The 23,332-nt window shown below is 36.4% G+C and overlaps 1 protein-coding gene across 1 annotated transcript in view; it reads left to right on the top strand.

Moving 5' to 3' along the window:
* The first annotated feature begins 22,242 nt into the window (after positions 1 to 22,242).
* The window catches only part of LOC145010025 (replication factor A protein 1-like), a 9,382-nt gene continuing 8,292 nt past the window's right edge, over positions 22,243 to 23,332 (top strand). Inside the window, exon 1 of the mRNA XM_078968622.1 lies at positions 22,243 to 22,298. Within this exon, the coding sequence (XP_078824748.1) occupies positions 22,243 to 22,298 (56 nt within the window). The remainder of the gene's footprint in view (positions 22,299 to 23,332) is intronic.

Here is a 23,332-nt window from a genome sequence, read left to right as displayed (position 1 = left end):
CAAGAAAAAAAATGAGGATTAGGGTCATCATCCCTAACATCTCTAAAAATGCGTTAAGTTTTGTGGAATCAAGGGTTCTGGTGAAAATGTCGGCTATTTCTTCATGTGTAGGAACAAAGATGAGTTTAATGTTACATTTAAGGATATTATCCTTAATGAAGTGATACCGCAATTTGATGTGCTTCATCTTGGAGTGCTGAATATGATTATACGAAAAAACAATGGCACTCTCAGAATCATAGTAAATTAGGATATAAAGCATTTGATATCCGTAATCCATGAGTTCTGTTTTCATCCATAATACCTATGAGCAGCAGCTAGATGTCGCAATGTATTCTGTCTCTACGATGGATAGTGAGAAAATTTTTTGTTTTCTGGATAATCAGCTCACCAGTCTTCCAACAAGGAATTTTTTTGATTAGGTGTCTAGGTCCATACCTATAATTGGAATACACTTGAACTGATAGTAGCATAGTCCTTTGGGTTGCCCTCAAACCTAGCAATTGAACATGATGACTTTTAGAGAGAGAGAGAGAGAGAGAGAGATTAATTTATTATGTGATTAATAAATTAAAATAAATAGGTTATTAATGTATTATGGAAATAATATATTTAATTAGAAAAAGGTATTATTTAATTAATAATTAATCAGAAATTAATTGGAATTAATTTTGGGATTAATTGGATTAATTAAAAGTATGGTGAATGTTTGGTTATTTATTGAAAGTTGAAGAAGGAAGAATCTAGAACCTCATGGGAAGAGGTGGACAAAACTCCTCTAGGGTAAGCCTAGAATATTTCGTCCAAGGCTCTTTGGATAAGGAGAATGGGCTGCTTGGTCACCAAGTAAATCAATCTAGGGCTTATCCCTTAAACCCTAGCTTTGACCCCAAGATTCCTCAACTATATACGTCCATCCCTAGCCCCATATTTCGTCTACTCCTCTTTTCCCAAAGGCTTGGATGAAAATTGTTACTCTCTCTCCTCTCTCTTAAGTCATCATCTTGCTATCTTGAGTGTAAACCATTAGAGGCATGACACTTGTGATGCTTGCTTCCAAGAGATCTACAAGAAGGAATCATTGTTATTTACTACAATAGCACTTAAGATATGTAATCCTAAACCTTAATTTGTATATTTCGAAAATAATCTAGGGTTCTTTGGGCTTCATAATTGTTGTTCATATTTATAGGTTTAATAGAGAAAACATAGATCCTAATTAGGTTGCATGCAAACTTAAGGGTTTTAAGTTTATTTCTTTTAGCTAAATCCTTTCAGTGGTATGAGAGCATTTGGTTTGTTTTCAATTAAATTTCTACAATTGTTGAAATAGATCAATTAGGGTTTATGGACATTAAACAAGAAAGCCTAGAATTTCGAAATTTAGGGCTATGGTTTTGAAACCCTAGCCTTCCTCCCTAAGTTTTCGAAAATGGTTAGGATATTAGGGTTTCCAAATTTTGGTAATTATTATTTTACTTGCATAAAAAGAAATAATTAAAATTAGAATAAATCATATACCCTAATTTTTGAAAATTAGAGGGTTAGATTAGGATTCAATTATTTGATTAATTTAATTAGTTAATCTTTATTTGATTTAATAGTTTTAATAAATGTTAATTAATAGATAAATATTAAATCATTTCATTTATTTTTTTTAAATTTTAATTTTCGAAATTTGAATTATAACCCTAGTATTTTAACAAATTATAACATACACCTTATACTATATGTAAAATTAAAAGATTAATAATTACTCTATGTATAAGATTAAGTCAGTCAAATCGCTAGTATGCCTCATTTACGAAGCCATATTATAAGGGGAGTTTAATGAAGCGACCTATAAAATGACCGTCATTGGGTATCTATTCTTACCTACCACTCTCTTGTATAGTGGAAGATCGTTAGCCGAACATATTTGATAGGACAACTAAATCTCATTAATAAGTATAATGCTATTAAAGTAACTAAAGCATCTTTTATAAAATCCCAATCTTAGTTACTTTAAGAAAAACGTGAATTAGTATGCTAACCCATGAAATTGCACATTACAATTTATAAGTCATTAGTTGTAACAACCCAAAAATACGAGCCAAAAATTTCATTTTGAAAACATATACTTAGCAAAACATTCGAAATAAAACATTCACCGATCACAACATTTTATAAAGATATCGCATGTCTGGAAAAACATTTTCATAAAACATAATAATGTCGGAGTATATATTCCCAGGAAGATCTCATGGTGCGGAATACGGAGCATGTGTGTGATGGGCTGCTACCGCGCCAGCTCTTTCCCCTTCGAAGAAGAGGTACCTGAAATCAAAACTGAAAATTGTAAGCACAAAGCTTAGTGAGTTCCCGCAACATACCACATACCATACAATCACATAACATACATATATTTTCAGGCATATCTGGGTGCCCGACCTACCCCTTCGGTCCTCTTAACCGGATACAGACTAGTCTATTTGGGAGCTAACCTCCCCTTCGGTCCTCTCGACCGGATACTGGCTAGCATATCTGGGTGTTGGTCTCTCTTTCGGTCCTCTCGATCGGATACTGACTAGCATATCTAGGAGCTGGCCTCCCCTTCGGTCCTCTCGACCGGATACTGGGGACTATTTCACCCCCTACTACTACCACATAACACATATATCACATACTTTATCTAGCATGACTGGGCATGACCGCCCCTTCGGCCCTATCGACCGGTATACTGGGGACTATCTCCCCCTACTGTCATTAGCACATATCATCATATCTTACTAGCACATTAGCATATCACAGGTAGTAGCAACCCTAGATGAATATCATAGAGACAAACATCTATCATACAAACCTACTGGTGGGCCGGAATTGTGGCCTTAGACCCACCGCTACTAGAAGGTAACTCACCTCGTAGCTGCTGATCTGTGTGGGAACGGTCTGTCTGCTGCTGCTGCTCTGGAAATCCTCTGGCTGCAATTCCCACCAAACACTTAGTCAAATACTGCTAACCGCCTTCAGGGTAAATTGTCCATTTACCCTTAACAAGTCATGAGTCAAGTCACAGTCAACTTCCAGTTGACCAGACTCGCCGAGTTGGCTTGCCAACTTGTTGAGTCCCTTTCTCTATACCCAAGGCCAATAGTCCTTCATCCTACTCGCCGAGTTGTATGAACAACTCGCCGAGTTGTTCTTGAGACAAGAAGATTGCCATGAACTCGCCGAGTCATGGCATTGACTCGCCGAGTGACTTCATGATTGAGTCTAGCTTCCAACCCACTGACTCACACCCTATGAATCACTACTCCAACCCGCAAACATGAAAAGGGGGAAAACCCGGGGACTCGCGACCCGACTCGCCGAGTCAGATGAACGACTCGCCGAGTCTGCCACATGCAAATACTATACACACGATTTTGCTTGAATCCAGCCCATGCCATCCATAGATCTGGGTTCCTAGGGCCTGGTTTACACGTAAAGTTTCCAACTTTACGTGTAACTAAACATCCATGAGGGATTTAGGGCTCAAAATGCACCAAAAAAGGTAGATCTAGGGCTTACATGCACTATGATTCCATAAAGGCAGTAGATCCAAGCTCCTGGAGCTCAATCATGCCTAGATCTAGAGGCTAAACAACTTATCATCCACTCTAATACACAAACAAGCTTGGGGAAAGGCTCAAGAAAGACTTTCATGGAGCTACAAGGGACAACAAGCATAAAAATAGAGGGAAAATGAGTTATACCTCAAGGAAATCACTGATATAACACCAATAAGCCTGGCCTCCTTCTTCTCTTCTTGATCTACTCTCCTTCCCTCTCCAAATCTTTAAGAAAACACACCAAAATTCTTCAATCTCACAAGGAACAAGCTTAAACGAAGTATAAGGCTCTTTTGGGGGGGGGGTGAAGGGGGCGAGCTTGGGGCGGAAATGAGGGGTTTAAATAGGGTGCAAACCCTTGAAATTTAGGGTTTCAACAGACAGTGGTGACTCACCGAGTCGCCAACTTAAACGTGTTCCCGGACCTCGTCCCTACTCGGCGAGTCGGACCTACAACTCGCCGAGTCCAAGGCTAAAAATGACAAATTTTTAGATAAATTTTACGTACCAGGAACCAGGTGCTACATTAGTGGAGCGTGTGTAGTTAAACAACACACTAAGAGGGACTAATAAAGAGTTGTAATGGGTGTCTCACAAATTATCATTATGGATGGAGCGTGTGTGGTTTACCAACACATCAATTGGGATGATAAATGATAATAAGGTTACCACACACATTTGCATGGTTATTCACATCTTATTTGTGATCCTCGGTATCCAGTCACAAATAGAAGAGCATAATAGGAGATTAAACATGCCATTGAATAGTTTCAATGAATCTCAAAAGACCTCGGAATTTCACTTAATTTCATTTTTTTTGGTGGAATTGGTAAATCGCCATTACATGCCTTTATAAAATTTACAATTAGATTACGACATCCCTTTTCTAAGTTGTGAATTACATACTTGGGTCCGAGCCTTAATATTTTATTTTTGGGTTACTATATTAAGGATTATTCTTGTCTAAGTAAAACTACCTTCTTTTATAGATGTCTACTCCAACCGATGCTTCTGCTTCCTCCTCCTCTAACAACCCTAGCTTCTGATTGTAGTCAATCCACTCAAATGTGACATTGGATGGCACCAACTATAATTACTGGATACACAACATAAAGATAGCCCTTCATTTCGAGAACAAGGAGTATGTCCTCGAGAAAGAACCGAATGAAATTGACGAAGAGAAGGCCACTCCCGAAGAACTAGTTGTGTACAAGAAACACTACGATGATGCGAAAAAAGTTGCTTGCATCATGGTAGCCACTATTACCCTTGAGTTGCAGAGATTTATGAGGACTACTGACCTTATGAGATGAACAAGGACCTTATGGAAAAGTTTCATGAGTGTAAGTCCCCTAAACAGGAACCAACTAGTGATCAAACACACAAATAAGTAGGTACACTTGGATACACACACACGATTGATGTTCATTAGACACATCTGACACCTATTTAAGGGGAGCAACCAACCGCAAACAAGTTCACGGCCGTAAACACCCATACAACCGCAAACACACAACCGTACACCCATAAATTACATAACTAAATCCATGGATGGGAAAGTGCACACTGATAAGGCGCAATTGGTTGCGAAGGGCTTTACTTAAACTCCCGGAGTTGACTATGATGAGACCTTCTCACCAGTTGTAAAGATAAAGTCTATAAGGGTTATGCAAGCCATATCCGCATTTCAAGATTATTAACTATGGAAGATGGACGTCAAAACCGCTTTCCTAAATAGGAAGTTGGTTGATGATGTTTACATGAGTCATCCAGAGGGTTTTGTCGATGCGAAACACCCTAATAGAGTGTGTAAGCTTGAGAAATCCATTTATTGATTGAAACAATCATCTTGCAGATGGAATCTTTGTTTCGATAAGAAAGTCAAAGAGTTTGGCTTCCTACGAAGTGAGGATGAGTTCTGTGTATATGTCAAAGCTAATGGGAGTATACTTAGCTTTCTCGTTTTGTATGTCGATGACATACTACTCATAGGAAACGACATCCTGACCCTGCAGGAGGTTAAGTCCTAGCTTGGGAAGTGTTTTGCTATGAAGGACCTCGAAGAATCTGCCTACATTCTGGGAATAAGGATAGTGAGAAATAGGAGTAAAAGACTAAGGGGTTGTTTGTTTTCCTCTTAATTGACAAATTAAGAGGCATCCTCTTAGAAATTCAGATTCAGTCCGTTTGTTTTTTCCTCTTAATATTTCAAAAGTCGCTTAATATTTCAGACATAGGATCGTATCTGAAAAAGAAAAAGAGGCGTGTGTTCTTATTTTTCCCTATGCGACTTCCCACTTCTTTTTTCTATCTCCTACGCCGACCCTTTTCCCTCCCAATGCAATCCGATTACCTACAATCTTTTACCACCATACACTCCACCTTTTCCAGTCGCTGCCATCACTGCCCTTCTGATCTCTGATGCCACCCTCCCATACCTCTGGTGCCATCCGTCGGCACCACTGTCGTACATCAGAGGTCGCCTTTAGGTATGTATCGTTCTTTATTTTTTCCTTTTTGTTCTCCCCAAATATGTTGAAATCGGCAATTTCAGAGTGAAATCAATGTTTTCTTACTGAAATTAATAATGAATCTGTAATTGTTGCTGACTTTTGGTGATTTTTTTTTGCTGAAATCTCCATTGTCAAATGTGTCATTCACACTAATTGCTCCACTGTTCTATTTTACTCAAATTGTTTTCAGGAAGCATGTTTTGATTTAAAATGACATTAAATTGACATAAATATTGATGATTCAATTTGGAATTGAGGAATTTTGATTACATATCCTATGAGCAGAGATGGAAAATACAATATCGGGGCTGTTTTGGTAATTTTTTCCCGAAATACCTTTACTTGATGTATTAATGTTGAAATTTGATGTGGTAATGTATGGACACAAAAATCTGATCTGATGGTTTTTTTTTTCTAAAATCAAAGCTCATATCATATGTGATGATGTGCTGAAAATCTGATGTGCTTGTAGGATTTTATTTGGATTTCAATATAATTTTTAGGATTTGAATATATTTATGTTTGATTTAGATTTGTGTTTATTTTGATGTATGTTCAATTTGGATTTTAATGATGTTTATCTTTTTTTAATAATTATTTAAGGAATCATTTCAGTTTTTATATAAGCAAGCATTTGAATTTACTGAAAAATAATATAGAAGGGTAAAATGGTCATTTTTGAAATTTAGCATAGCAATTCAAACCAAACAACATGTTAAAAATTCAGACCCTCTTAGAAATTCAAACTTCTTAAAAGTTCATATCTTAAAATTTCAGATCTTGCCAAACAACCCCTAATAGGAATTAGTCAGTTTACTTACTTGGAAAAGGTACTAAAACGTTTTAGTATGGAGAATTCCAAGAAAGGGGAGTTACCAATCCAAAGCATTACCAAATTGAGTAAGACTTAAAGTCGAGTAGTGAAGCCTAGATAGGAGAGATGATTCGAATACCTTATGCTTCCGCAGTTGGCTCGATCATGTATGCTATGATTTGTACTTGCCCTAATGTAGCCTTCGCTTTGAGCATGGTCAACAGATATCAATAGAACCCTGATAGATCACATTGGACCATAGTCAAGAATATTCTTAAGTACCTTCGTAGGACTAAGGAATGGTTTCTTATCCTCGGTGGGAGTGATGACTTAAGGGTACGAGGGTATAGTGACGTTAGCTTTCAGACGGACCGAGATAATTATCGATCTCAGTCTGGCTAGGTCTTTACCCTGAATGGAGGAGCAGTGACTTGGAAGAGTTCCAAGCAGGAAATCGTAGCTGATTCAACGTGCGAATCAGAGTACATAGCAGCGAGCGAAGCGTCGAAAGAGGGAATATGGTTGAAGAATTTCATTGGAGACCTTGGAGTTGTTCCAGCCATAAAGGAGGCTATGGAAATTTTATGTGATAATGAAGGTGCGATTACCTTAACCAATGAACCGAGGGATCATGGCAGATCCAGACATATTGATAGGCAATATCACTTTATTAGACATCGGGTAGAAGAGGGACTCCTCGTAGTTCAAAGGGTATCGTCAGAGGAGAACCCGGTAGATCCCTTCACGAAGGGACTGAGTAGGGTTAACCACTTGCAGCATGCTAGGACCATTGGGATGAAGGACGATATTAGTTTTAGTGATTAGATAGCTTTTAGAAACTTGTAATACCCAATTGTAATTAACATTTGATGATTAAAAATGGTGTTTTATTTATAAGTAAAGTTACTGTCTTGTGTTAATTATTTACTATTGTTTCACTTTGCATGTTTTGACTTCCTAAATAAAAAGATTATTTAAACTGTCCACAATCGTTCATATGTTGGAAGTAGATATGAAAGAAGACTGTCATGAATTGGCTTGTAGATTGTCTAAAAGTGTATTAGACATAGCAAAAGTTTACTGCAACGTTCATGAATACTTATTAAATAAGATTTGAGTATTAGATTAGACCCGTGATCACTTGAATCGCTTCATGGAATTAATCGCGAGTGATTATGAGACGATAATATTATATAGTCTTTAAATCTAGATATATGGTTTATTGTTTGCGAGTTGGTTATGCATTGACAATGTGTAAACGCATCAGTAACTTGATGTTATAAAATACATTGTTGTGTATGATTTGATGGGTGAATAGTAAATGCATATAAATTGAAGTTTATATGTTCCTTTTATCCTAAAAGGGTAAAAGCGATATATGGGCCCCTCAATGATTTGGTTTGAATTATGTGCCGGGCCCAGTCAGGACTGAATTGATATGTTCAATTGAGTTCTATGTCAGACAGATCAAAGATCGAGAAATAAATTGTTGGAAAATAAGTATGACTATGTTCCATGTGATTGACTGCAAGATATCTTGAAAACGGAGGACTATATGATCCCTTATCTAAAGGACAAGTCAGAGTTCGACAACAACTTTTGAGAGCTACGATTACTAATCGGATTTTGAATTCGTACTTACATCTATAGTTATTAGACTCATCCAAGTGAGAGACTGTTGGATTAGTGTCTAAGTCCATAACTATATTTGGTATGTACTTGACTCGGTTGTAGCATGGTCCTTTTGGGTTGCCTTCACACTAATGACTAAATAGGATAAGTATTGAAGAGAGAGGCTGATTATTATTAAGAATAATTAATTAAGGTATAAATATGATTTGTTAATATATTATATGAATAATATATGAATTTGGAATCATATTATTAATTAGTATTTAATTAGAAATTAATTTGGAATTAATTTTGGGATTAAAGGAACTGATTAAAAGTGCACGAGCTATTTTGTAATTATTTGATAGTTGAGGCTTTGGCCAATGGATCACCTTATTAGACAAGGGTTGAAGGCTCTAGGATTTTTCGTCCAAGGCTAAGGGATAAGGAGTCCATCGACTTGCTTAGGCCCTAAACTAAGGGATTAGGGTTTCCACCCTGAAACCCTAGTTGGCCTCAAGTATAAATAGCACCCTAAGGCACTAGAATTCGGCACCACTAGGAGAAACCCTACTAGATCCAAATTTTGGAGCTTGTTACCCTTCCTCCTCTATCTCATATTCATCCCCTCACTCAAGTGTGTTTGTGAGCCATGAGAGGTACTACACTTGTGATACTTGCTTTCAAAAGCTAAGGAAATTCAAGGAACTAGTTGTTATTAGTATATAACAACATAAGGAATGTATTATATTCTTATCTGTGAATTTCGAAAATTATAGATGCATGCTAGGTTTCTTTTTGTGTTCATAAATTTGTATGTCTAATAGTGAAAACATAGATCCAATTATGGTTGCATGCACACATAGGATTGTTTGTATAAAACCTATCACCACTTACTCGTGTGATAGATGTAATTAACTCTTTAAACATTAGAGGGGATTAAGTACCCTTATTCGTAGGAGAGATGACTAGTCTCTATTCTTGGGAGATTCATCCTTAGGTGTCAGGATCCTTGAATGTTCATCTGTTAAGATCCTTGTAAGTCAGGATCCTTAAGTGTCAGGATCCCTAAGCACCAGGATCCTTAGAGGTCAAGATCCTTAAGCGTTAGGATCCTTAGTTCCTACATGCATCAAACATTAGCTAAAGGTGGGAGTTAGCTTGGATAATGCCCCACCGATGCTTAAGTTAGCTTCATAACCCCAAACCTTGATATGTGCTAATGAGGGAACCTTCACTGTCCACATATCATGAGGTGTATTGGTAACCTTCTTTTTCAGAACTAGATTAAGGATATGGGCAGCAGTCTTTAAGGTATACCCCTAAAATAATATCGGAAGAGAGGCTCAACTCATCATGGAATGAACCATGTCCAACAAGGTTCGATTACGCCTCCCAGCTACACCATTCAACCGCAGTGTCCCAGGAGGTGTCAATTGTGAAATAATTCCACATTCCTTAGGATAGTCGTGGAACTCGATACTAAGATACTCACCACCTCTATCGGATCTGAGCATCTTTATCTTCCTACCGAATTGATTCTGTACTGCTTGCTTAAACTCTTTGAAATTTCAAAGGGTTCTGACTTATGCTTGATCAAGTAGACATAAAATAGGCTTTGAGATGTATCGCATTCCAAGATCTTGGTAAGATATCTCCATCTAAGGTGGCTAACAAATCTGCCCCCTTACCTGCTTCAGCGTCTATAAGGTATGGCCCCTCCCATTTAGGAGCTCGTTTACATGCACTGGGATCCTTGGTATTTTGGAAAGTTTTTCTTAGTACTAAGTCTCCTACATGGAATCTCCTGATCCTTATGTTTTTATTATATGCTCTGGTGATCCTTTGTTAATGAGTAACAATATGGATCTTGGCAAGATTCATAAGTTTATCTATGGTGTCGAGATCTTGGGTTAGGATCTTGTTGTTTTCCTCTTGTTTTGGAGTAGATATCTTGTTGTGGGGATCACCACTTTAGTGGGGTTCATTTCTTCCATGCCAAACACTAATGAGTATGGGGTTTGGCCCGTAGCTACCTTGGATGTGGTTCTATCTAGCCATAATATGAAAGAAAGTTCTTCTGCCCATCTTCCTTTCTTTTCATCCATCATTTTCTTCAAGTTGTTTACTATGATTTTACTACTGGATTCCACTTGGTCGTTGGCTTTTGGGTGGACAGGAGTAGACATCACCATTTTAATTCCCTAACTTGTGAAAAAGTCCCTTGACTTATGAATTTGGATCCATTGTCACATATAATCTTAGTAGGGATCCCGAACCTCGTTAATATGTTACATTTGATGAAGGAGACCACCTCTTTGTCTCTTACTTGGTTGTAAGCTTCAACTTCTATCCACTTTGAGAAATAGTCGGTCATTACTAGCATGAAGACTTTTTTCTCCAGGGGCTACTGGCAGTTTACCCGTTATATCCGTTCCCCATTTCATAAATGGCAAAGGGGAAACAATAGGATATAGAGGTTCCGCTAGTTGATGCAGGATGTTTCTATGTCTTTGACAAGCATCATATTTTTGTGCATGGAGGAATGAGTCTTTCTTCATTTTTGGCTAGTAGTATCCTGCCCTTAATGCCATGGAACATAAGGATCTGCCCCCAGTGTGGTTGTCACAATCCCTTTTGTGGATGTCCTTCAGGACTTCTGCAGTTTCATGATCTTCTAAACACCTGATGTATGGTCCTGCCACAGATTTTTTATACAACTTACCTTGTATTATAAAGAAGCTTTGGATATGTGTTATGAATGCTCTCTCACTTTTTTCTTCCTTTAGGACTGTTCCATTTTAGAGGCATTCCATGATGGGTTGAATCCAAGATCCTGATGTTGGAGAAGGATCCTAATGTTAGGATCCTAATGTTGTGTCATTGAGTCAGGATCCTTGATCACAGCGACATCGACAATCTCCTCGTGATCATCAGGATTTCTCAATCCCTTGCTAGGATCCTCAATTACCAAGATCAATACGTGGGTTATAGGGATCTTGGTCTCTGGTGGGATCTTTAAGAAAGATCCTAGATTGGCCAAAGCATCTACTTTAGCATTGTCTTCTCTAGGAACCTGGTTTAGGCTAAATGTTTTGAATTTTGAGGCTAGGTTTTTGAGGATTTGGATATATAGAGCTAGCTTCTTTCCTTTCACTGCATAGGATCCGTAAAAATGGTTAGTTAGTAGCAAAGAGTCAACGAATACCTGAATATTCTTGATTTAAAGATCATTGGCTAACTGTAGTCCCATGATTAGTGCTTCGTATTATGCTTCATTGTTGGTTGCATTGAATTCATAGCTAACTGAATGGAGTAGGATGTCCCCTTGTAGCGATTTTAATATGATCCCCAAGCCAATTCCTCTTTGGTTCAATACTCCATCTGTGAACAATGTCTATCTTCCCATGTTTTCCTCTTCTAGAAGTTTTTTGGCTTCTATTTCGACTCCAACTCTTAGATCATCACTAAATTCAGCCACAAACTCTTCCAATGTTTGGGAATTTATGGTGGATCTCGGTTTGTACTTTATGTCATACATGTTAAACTTCACAAACCATTTCGCCATCATTCCTGACATTTCTGGTTTTCTCATGACATTCTTAATCGGATAGTTAGTTCTTACAATTACAGGGTGTGTTTCAAAATAATGTCTTAGTTTAGTAGAAGTTGTTACGAATGAAAGTATAAGCTTTTCAAGATAAGAGTACCTGGTGTCACGATCTAGAAGACTTTTACTTACGTAGTATATGGGGTGCTAGTTCCCATCGAGATCATTGGCTAGTACAACGCTTACAACGTTCGAGGATATTGAGAGGTAAAGAAGGAGTGGCTCCCATCTAGTGGTTTTACCAATAGGGTTGGTGAGCTTAAATATTTTTTAAGCTCTTGGAAAGAATCTTCATGTTCCTGGATCCACTCGAATCTTTTGATCTTCCTTAAGGTGTCATAGAAATGCTTGCATCTTTATGAGGATCTTGAGATGAACCTGTTTAGATATGTCACTCTCCCTATTAATATCTAAATATCCTTTGTCAAGGCTAGTGGCTTCAGATCAAGGATGACCTTGATTTGTTATGGGCTTGCTTCGATTCCTCTTTGGTAATCATGTAATCCAGGAATTTACCTGATCTCATCCTAACGTAGCACTTGGAGGGATTCAGCTTCATATTATATTGGTCTAGGATGTCAAAGTCTTCCTTGATATCCTTGAGGTGATTCTCAGCTTTTTTGGATTTTGCTACCATGTCATCGATGTATACCTTTAAATTCGAAGCATTTAGACTAAACCAAGTTCCTAGAGAATGAAGGGTTTTGATCACTATAACAATCTTATGGTGCACATACAACCCTAATGCTTTGGATCTAAGTTTTCTCAAGTTATACATACAATTTTCATTTATTCAAAGCATGAACCCTAACTAGCATACAATTTATAGATTTACAACATAAAACAAGTTAGATGACTACCTCTTGGTTGTAGGTTGTAGAACTTGGCCTTCAAGAGCTTAGTACCTCAAATGTGATACCTCAAATATGTCACAAACACCAAAAGCAAGAGGAGGCTCATGAGAGAGAGGTTAGGAAACACCAAAATTGGCTAGGGTTACACCTTGGAATAGATTGGCAGATTTTAGGAAGGGTAGGGGTTCAATTTATAGTGTGGAATCCTTAGGGTTTCATACATAAAACCTTAATTTAATTAAGCCTTTAAGTATTCCAATAATCCATATGATAGCCCATTTAAACTAAATCTTCATGGACTCTCACATAGATTTAGTCCATCCCTAATCAACATGGATCATTAGTCCAAACTATAAGTATTAATAATTTAACTAATTAGTCCCTGTAAATTTAATTAGTCTCTTTTAATCACTAAATTAATTCTTGATCAATACTAATTAAATAATATGATTTCTCAATTAAATATTAGTCTTATAATATATCTATAAGTCAAAAATAACATCTTTCTCAAATATCCATCCTATCAAATTGCTCCGGTGAAGGCAACCCAAAAGGACCATGCTACTATCGGGTCAAGTACATACCAATTATAGTTATGGGCTTAGAAACCTAATCCAACAGTCTCCCATTTGGATAAGTCTAATAACTATAACTGCCAATGCAACTTCAAAATATGATTAGCAATCGTAGTTCTCAAAAGCCGTTGTCGAGCTTTGATCTAGTCAATAACGCGTCCTTTAGATAAGGGATCATATAATCCTATATTCTTCATGATATCATGTGGATAAATAAATGGAATAAAGTCATACTTATTGTCTAACAGTTTATTTCCCTATTTATGATTTGTTTGACATATAACTTAATTGAACACATCAATTGAGTCCTGACCGGGTCCGACACATAAGCCAAAACAAAATAATCGAGGGGGCCAAGATATGGCTTTTAATCCTCTTTGGATAAAAAGAACAGATAAACTTTGACTTATATGCTTGTACTAATTACTTGTTAAATTATACACAACAACATGTTTTATAACATCAAGTTACTGATGCGTTTTCGTACTATCAATGCATAACAACCTCATAATCAACAACTCATATATCTTGGTTTGAAGACTATATGATATTATCATCTCACAATCACCTGGGATAAATTCCATGAAGTGATTCATGTGAGCGTGGGTTTAATCCAATACTTAAATCTTATTTCAGTAGCACTCATGAACGTTGTAGCAAACTTTTGCTATGTCTAAACACCTTAGACAATCTACAATCCATATCATGACAGTCTAACCTCATAGCTTACTTCCAATGTATGATTGACTATGGATAGTTCGAATAATCATATTATTCTGGAAGTCAAAACATGCAAAAGTGAAACATAAAATAAACAATTGATAAAAGACAATAAGCTTTACTTATAAATAAAACAATTATTATTTAATCATTAAATGTTAATTAAACTTATTTATTAGAAGTTTCTAACTGCCAATCTAATCACTAAAACTAATATCATCCCTTAGGCTAATGGTCTTAGCATGTTGCAAATGCTTAACCCTACTCAGTCCCTTCGTAAATGGTCACATAATTAATGAGGTAAGTGTCGATTCGCTAGTATTTAGTCTCAACAACAATCAATTATGGTATTTATTTGCCACATAAATTGTTTTTCATGTTGTTATTGTTTAACTTAGTCACAAAAACTTTGGATAAACATCATTTTAAAACAACTGTAGACTCATAATTCTTGTATATTATGGCTATTGTTAACCATTTAGCCACACGTTAAAAAATGATGTAATGTAACCATTGTATAATTTTAGAGACATTAAAAACCTATAAAACATAGCCAAATTTATATTCAAGCCACGTTAATTTACTATTTATTGTTACTTTTTCTACATTGTAGACACATCAAAATAATTTAAATTAAAGTAACCAAACCCAACAATATGAAACAAAAGCAAAATTTATAATTTGATATTAGAAATAATTGAAATCCAAATCCATACATTAAATTCCTAATTAAAATACCAAAAAAATTGTCCTAGTTTCAAGAATTTAAATAATGGTAAAAAAATCAAGCACATCATAAACCAAAACCTAAACATAACTAGGTATCCATCTTATTTGTATTGCTCCTTGTCTTCTTGAGAAGGGCATAAGATGATATGTAAGTTGGATTCCTTTTCTTTGAGTTTTGATGTTGATGTTCTTGATGTGATAATTTTTGGTACCTATAACAACAACATTGAAACAAAAAAATGAGTTCGTAAGGGCATCATTTTCTGTCAGTCTAGACTTTCCTTCTAAACTTCCAACCTCAATGTCAAATTCCCGATCTATCATATGAAAATTGTAGCTAATATGAGTTAAATACATAATAGCAATGTACTTAAATTTCTTTAAATACAATAGGAATGTACTATTATTTTTACTAATAATAATATAAAAATGTAACTTGCACATATTTTTACAAGTTCGATGTTACAGATTGCTATTATTGGTGATAAAATATGAGTGTGTCTTTTTTATTCTGTTATTGGTAGAATATAGTAATCTATAAATAAGATTACATTTATTTCAACAAGTTGTTTTTTCATTATGAATTCATCTCCTCAAATTCAAATTGTTTTGAGAATAGATAATCTAAAATGAAAAACTAAAATTAGTTTTAGGCAAAACATAAAAACAGATTATTACAACTTCAGCTTCTCCCGCAATCTACATCTTATTGTAATGAGTTATATTGTCCGAATTTGTCTATGAGGTGCAATGGTCAAATTAAAAATAAAACAAACAATTGCAGTAGTAAAAAACTTTATGAAGTATGATATTTGAATTATGTTACAGACCTGGACATAGAAGGGCTTTTTGTAATTTTCCAAATCACAAATTGGCATGTCATTTTCTGCAACCTGAAATAAAACTAACAGGATCACACCGTAACATTAAACTTTCATTTTTAAGAAAAACTAATATATTTTTAGATAATAAGGCGGTTATTGATGGGTTTTGATCATATGAACATTCCTATGTGCACATACAAACCCTACTGCTTGGATCTAGGTTTCTCTAATTAAACATGCATTGAATCCAAGACTTCTAATGGCTAATTAGGTATAAGAACAACACAAAACCAAAGTTATAAGCTTACCTTGAAACACTTGTTTGATCTTCTTGTTCTTGGAGCTTTAGAGTCACAATTATCACTCCTCTAATGGCTTACAAACACCAACTAGCAAAAAGAATGATTTGAGAGAGAGGAGAGAGGAGGAAATCGGCCAGGGTTTCCTTGCTGTAGAGGAGGTGCCAATTTCCCTATCCCAAGGGGTCTATTTATACTTGTAAGGCTCCTAGGGTTTCACCCTTAAACCCTGATTGGATAACTTACCCTCTATCCTATAAGGATTTACAGCCCAAAGTGTAACTATCAAACAATTGATATTTTATACCCTCTTATTTAATTAATCTCTTTAAGTCACGAAATTAATGTTAACTAATCTATGACTTATATTAATCAAATAACAATATTATTATTCCTTATATTATTCTCATAATATATTAATAATATCTATTCTCTCATAATAAATCATCCTGTCAAGTTGCTATGGTGAAGGCAACCCAAAAGGACCATGCACAATCGGGTCAAATACTTGCCTAATATAGTTGCAGCCTTAGACACTATTCCAACAGTTTCCCACTTGGATAAGTCTAGTAACTATATGCACAAGTACAATCCAATTTGCAATCGTAGCTCTCATAGCGTACATGATTGAGCCAACTACGGAAGCGTATGGAACTCGGCTCATTTCAGCTATCTCAGCTTTGGTACTCGGACTTTGAGTCTTACTCAACTTGGCATTACTTTGTATCGGTAATTCTCCCTTCTTCGAGTTTTCCATACTAAAACGTTTTAGTACCTTCTCTAAGTAAGTGCTCTGACTAATTCCTATTAGTCTCTTACTTCTTTCTCTTACTATCCTTATTCCCAAAATATAGGAAGCCTCTCCGAGGTCCTTCATAGCGAAGCACTTCCCGAGCCAGGACTTAACCTCCTGCAGAGTCGGGACGTCATTTCCTATGAGTAATATGTCATCGACATATAGAACGAGGAAGCTTACTACACTCCCACTGGCTTTGACATATACACATGATTCATCTTCGCTTCGTACAAATCCAAACTCTTTGACTTTCTCATCGAAGCAAAGATTCCATCTGCGAGACGCTTGCTTAAGTCCATAAATGGACTTCTCAAGCTTACACACTCTATTCGGATGCTTTGGACCCACAAACCCCTCTGGCTGAGCCATGTAAACATCCTCAGCCAACTTCCAGTTAAGGAAAGCGGTCTTGACATCCATTTGCCAAATCTCATAATCATGAAATGCGGCAATAGCTAGCATCACTCTAATAGACTTTATCTTCGCAACTGGCGAGAAGGTCTCTTTATAGTCAACTCCGGGAGTTTGAGTAATCGGCCGGAGTAGCGATTTCAGAGTTGATTTTCTCGAGCTTCTCATCGAGGACATACTCCTTATCCTCATAGCGAGCAATCGTGCGAATGTATCTTATCCATTCGCTAAAGTTCGTTCCATCGAAGGTGACCTTTTGACAAAGGCTCATCAAAGTGAATGAACTCGCAGCAGCGTTGTTAGCGTTTGGCATTTACAAATAGAAAGGACAAAGATAGATTAGAATATGAATCCCTAATTATCACCCAATAAGAAAAATTAGGGCTAGGATCCAACAACAATATTTACACATTAGAAAAGGGATGCCGTAATCTAATATGCAAACAATTTGAAGGTAAGTGAATGACGATTCACTAATTCTCCACCATGAAAAACATAACTTGAAGTCCTAAATGTATTGAGAATTCCTAGGTTTGGATGAGATTCGTTGAAACTTTTCAATGGCATGTTTAAATATCGATATGCCCCTCTTGTTTGTGAGTGGGATACCGAGGATCACAAAGCGGGTGTGAATTACCATGCAAATTCACATGGTGCCTTCATTGTAGCGATCACCTATTCGATGTGCCGGTAAACCACACACATTCCATCGAACTTTGATAAACAATGAATCACCCTTTGCCACCTTCGCTTAGAACCAATTAGTGTGCCGGTAAACCACACACGCCCCACTAACTTGTTAGCAAGGTGCAAAGTGTAATTTCATGGGATTGCATCAATTCACTTTTCCTAAAGTAACTAAGATTGGGAAATTTTAAGAAAACATGTAGTTACTTTGTATTTCATATTATACTTTTAATGAGAGGATGAGGTTGCCCTATCCTATCCGTTCGGCAAACGACCCTCCACCGATCAAGAAGGCGGTGGGTGTGAGTGTACACCCTTTAAGCGCCATTTTATAGGCCGCAACCTTATACCCACCTTATAGACCGGCTTCGTGGATGAGGCATACTAACGGTAAGACTAGCTATACATATATAGATATTAATCTTGTAATATTATATTAGTATGGGGTTGGATTTTAAACTTGTAAAATTCTAGGGTTTGAAATTTAAATTGTCTAAATTAAACTTTTAATCACAAAATAAACATAAATTTCAAAACTTGAGGGCAAGTTTTTAAACATTTAAAACATAAAGGATCAAATAACAAATAATTCAAATTAACAATTAATCACATAATTATCCCTATTTGATTTATTTATGATTTCTTGAAAAACAATTTACCAATTTAATCAAAATAATTAATAATTATCATATAAGGAAATTAAATATTTTATTAATTGATAAATATCTTCAATTAGATCAAAAACATAGTCATATATATCATAAAATCGGATTTGGGTTGATCTAATATGATAAAGGTAAGTTTCCATAAGATAAATATGAAAAAATCCCGATATTGGCTCTTCCTGACGCTCGGACTCATCGAGTACCCAATTTGGACTCGCTGAGTCAGGCCAACTCGCCGAGTCCACTATGGGACTCGCCGAGTCCATGACTCAGAAACACAAAATTCAAATTTTGCAGGTAAGATTCAAACAATCAAGCAACAATTTAATAGAAACCAATCTAGGCTCTGATACCACTGATGGGTTTTGATCATATGAACATTCATATGTACACATACAAACCCTAATGCTTGGATCTAGGTTTCTCTAATTAAACATGCATTGAATCCAAGACTTCTAATGGCTAATTAGGTATAAGAACAACACAAAACCAAAGTTATAAGCTTACCTTGAAACACTTGTTTGATCTTCTTGTTCTTGGAGCTTTAGAGTCACAATTATCACTCCTCTAATGGCTTACAAACACCAACTAGCAAAGAGAATGATTTGAGAGAGAGGAGAGAGGAGGAAATCGGCCGGGGTTTCCTTGCTGTAGAGGAGGTGCCGATTTCCCTATCCCAAGGGGTCTATTTATACTTGTAAGGCTCCTAGGGTTTCACCCTTAAATCCTGATTGGATAACTTAGACTCTAAGCAATCCTAATCTTTACCAAAGATAAGCCTTAGACGATTTTATGGCTATCCTTAGCCCTAGAAATCGTCCACCCTCTATCCTATAAGGATTTACAGCCCAAAGTGTAACTATCAAACAATTGATGGTTTATACCCTCTTATTTAATTAATCTCTTTAAGTCACCAAATTAATACTAATTAATCTATGACTTATATTAATCAAATAATAATATTATTATTCCTTATATTATTCTCATAATATATTAATAATATCTATTCTCTCGTAATAAACCATCCCGTCAAGTTGCTATGGTGAAGGCAACCCAAAAGGACCATGCACAATCGGGTCAAATACTTGCCTAATATAGTTGCAGCCTTAGACACTATTCCAACAGTTATAACAATAAAAAAATTTCTGTTTAGAAGACAATTAGCTTCTGATAGAGATATCTGGATATTTAATAAAGAAATGTATGTTAATGAATATAACAAAATTCCATACTGTTAAGGGGGTTAGAGGATGAATAGTCTCAAAAGAGCTTGTTTCCTTCCACAATTGTATGTACCAAGCGATCCTAAATACCTAATTTCGTGGAGAAGTTAAGTGTCATCTTCCATTTGGAAAATAAATTTGTATATGCAAAATGAGTTCCAAGTCAAAATAAATATATATAAATGCAAATAGCATCACATACATATGATGAAAATTACCTTTGCAACCTTCGTGTGTTCTTCCAACCCCTGCACCAAATACAACCCATTTGTTGATAAAAAAACAAAAATATCATAAATAAATTAAAATATGATAAATACATTACATAAGATAACCTTCTAAAACATAAAATGTAATAGAAATATGAGATTATTAAATTGTGAACATATTTTATATTCATAAGATAAACTTCTAAAAAATATTTTGAATTTCTGATGCAATTGAAAAGCTCAAATAAACATTGAAGCATAATAACTCTTGAAGATTCTGATGCAATTGTAAAGCTCAAAATTGAGCTTTAGTTGAAATTGAATGATCCAAGTCAAATGTGATATCCACTTTGTCAAAGACAAACGAAAATCAAATCGTCCCAATCTCAAACGAAACATAGCTTAATGTTAAAAAAGAAATATTTATCTCAAATAGAAGTAATAACCTAAATGTTGAACTAAAATCCATATAGATATTTCTACAAGAACACCATACACTAGTAATATTATATAGCAAACTTCAGAAATACATAAAAAAACTAACCAAGAAAATACGTCATGTTTACGGTTTCAAAAAGAAAAGTACCTCAGGGATGACAGTCGAACTTCTACTCACACAAATCTTCCAACTCCAGTCAAGTCAGAGTACCACCATGAGAGGTGATGAATCAAAAATCAGATAACACGTCTCAGATAACACATACGACTTTCAGAATCGGATCGTATCATTCACGAATTTGGCGTCCCTTGTCCAATAGACAACCACGAATCATATTACATCACTCAAAGAGGAAAAAAAAGATCTTAACCATCAAACCATAAGTCGGGAATTAGAGGATTCAAAACATAAAATTAATGAAATTAGAGTATTAAGAAATCAAAAATCGATTGATAAACACGTAGAGATAAATCGTTTCTTACTTATCGAAATATGGGCATGTTTCTAAGCGTCGACGATGTTTCGTTTATCTAGGCGCATAGACAATCAGTAGTCGAGTCCTAATTTTTGAGTTCTGTCGCGTCCAAGCTACCCTTTTCATGAAAGGAAATAAACTGATATAAATTATATGGTTATGGTGGTGATGACAGCGATAGTGAGGGAACCTGGTGGCGTAATAAAGGACAAAAAAATTCTAGAGAAAACTAGGGAAACAACGATGGTGAGGGGAAACGACGGTTAGGTTTTTAGAGTAGTAGAGGACACAAAAAATATTTTCTAGAGAAAACCAGGGATAGACTTGGCATCTAATGTAATGAAAACTTCAAGACTCAAATTATTTTTGTGTACATCTCTTATTTGTTTACATATCTAGATTAAAAAAAAGTAAAAAAAATAATCTAGGTTTTTATTGATAGGGTTTTGATTATTGGTTTGATAATCGGATCGGACCGACTGTTCAACCAATGGCGCCACACCATTGGGTTTTTTCAAGCTTAAAATCCATTTGTTTCCGAACCAACATAAATCGTACGGTTCAATAGGAAACCTAATTCAACCAGCCTGCTTCAGCTAATTAATTTTTTTTTCTAACTCATAACTTCAAAAACTCGAGCTCAACAAATTCGATGGGTTGGTGGTGAAATTTTACATATATCTGAAACTACTAGAACATTTAAAATGTAAAAATAATTAAATAAACTAAAAATATATAAACTTACAATTGGAAATACGAGTGGTGGTTGATATGGGTGGGGGTGGTTGTGACAGTTGACCATGAATGGATGGGTAGGGTGGTAGGTGGGTGGGTGGTGGTGGTGGGTGGTTGGTGGAGGTGGGGGTGGTTGTGGCTGGTGGTGCAAGTAGGCGGTGGAGATGAGTGGGTAGTGATAATGGTGATATTTGATGGGTGATGGTGATGGTGATGTGTGGTTAGGTGGTGGAGGTAGTTGGTGGTGATGGGTGGGTGATGGTGATAGATGTAGGTAGGATGGTGGGTGGTGGTGATGGTGGTAGGTGTGGTAGTTGGTGGGGGTGGGGTGTGGGTGGTTATGGCGGGTGGTGCGAGTGGGTGATGGAGATAAGTGGATGGTGATTGTGGTGAGTGTTGGTGGTGATGGGTGGTTGTGGTAATGGGTGGTGGTGTGTGATGATGGTGGTGGTGGTGGCGGGTGATGGTGATGGTGGTGGGTGGGGTGGTGCTAGTAGCGGGTGAAGGTGGTGCTGATGGGTAATGGTGATAGTGGTGATGATGTAAGACTGAAGCTTTAAGTCGTTAACAATAAGCTCTAAGCCTGAAGCCCCAAACTATAAGTCGTAAGCCCCAAGCTTTAAATGATAAGTTCAATGCCTTAATCCTTAAGCCCTAGTATCTATACTATAACCCATAAGCCATAAAACCTAAGTCTAAGACATAAACCTTAAGCCATAAACCCCAAGCCCTAATCCATATGCCTTATGTTATGAGCCCTAACCTATAAGCCTTAAGACATAAGCAATGAGGCATTAACCATGAGCCTTAAACTTAAGGCTTATAACTTAAGGCTTAGGGTTTAAGTCTTATGGCTTCAGCCACATAACCTATGGCTTATGGATTAAGGCTAAAGGCTTACGACTTTAGGCTTAACTCTTATAAATTATGTCTAGTCACTTGTGGATTAGGGATTCGAGATTATGAATTTAGGCTTAACTCTTATAACTTATGTCTAGTTGCATAAGCAATAAGTCCTAAGCCATAAGTTATATGCCTTAATCCATAATACATAAGTCCTAAACCTTAAGCATAAGACCTAATCCCTAATCCATACGTCAAAATCCCTAAGCTATAAGCCACCAATACCTACATATAAACCCCTACGTACATCCTACCATTTCTTAAACCCCTATCCACCCATCCTACCCAAACCCACCTGTACATGTATATGTAACCACACCCAACTACCCATACACAATCTTCTCATACCCACCTAAGCACGCCAACAAACACCTACACCCAACACCCACATTTAAACGCTAAGTACCACACATACCCCATACACCCCACCTCCACCCCTACTACCACAACCAGCTACCCCACCTCAATCGAACATATCGCTTTGTCTATCATTCATCATCTATCCCTTATCATTACTTTATCTCACCCACGTCAACATAAATGAGTTCAATATTGTTTGTTCCATTTATCTTTAATGATTTAGATCCATTTGACCACACCATTTCGATCCTACCACCTTCATTAACCTCAACTAACTCCACAATTTAATC

Source organism: Lactuca saligna, chromosome 8 (assembly GCF_052625555.1).
Source record: "Lactuca saligna cultivar CGN05327 chromosome 8, ASM5262555v1, whole genome shotgun sequence".
Taxonomy (NCBI): domain Eukaryota; kingdom Viridiplantae; phylum Streptophyta; class Magnoliopsida; order Asterales; family Asteraceae; genus Lactuca; species Lactuca saligna.
This window is presented reverse-complemented; position numbering and strand designations above follow the sequence as displayed.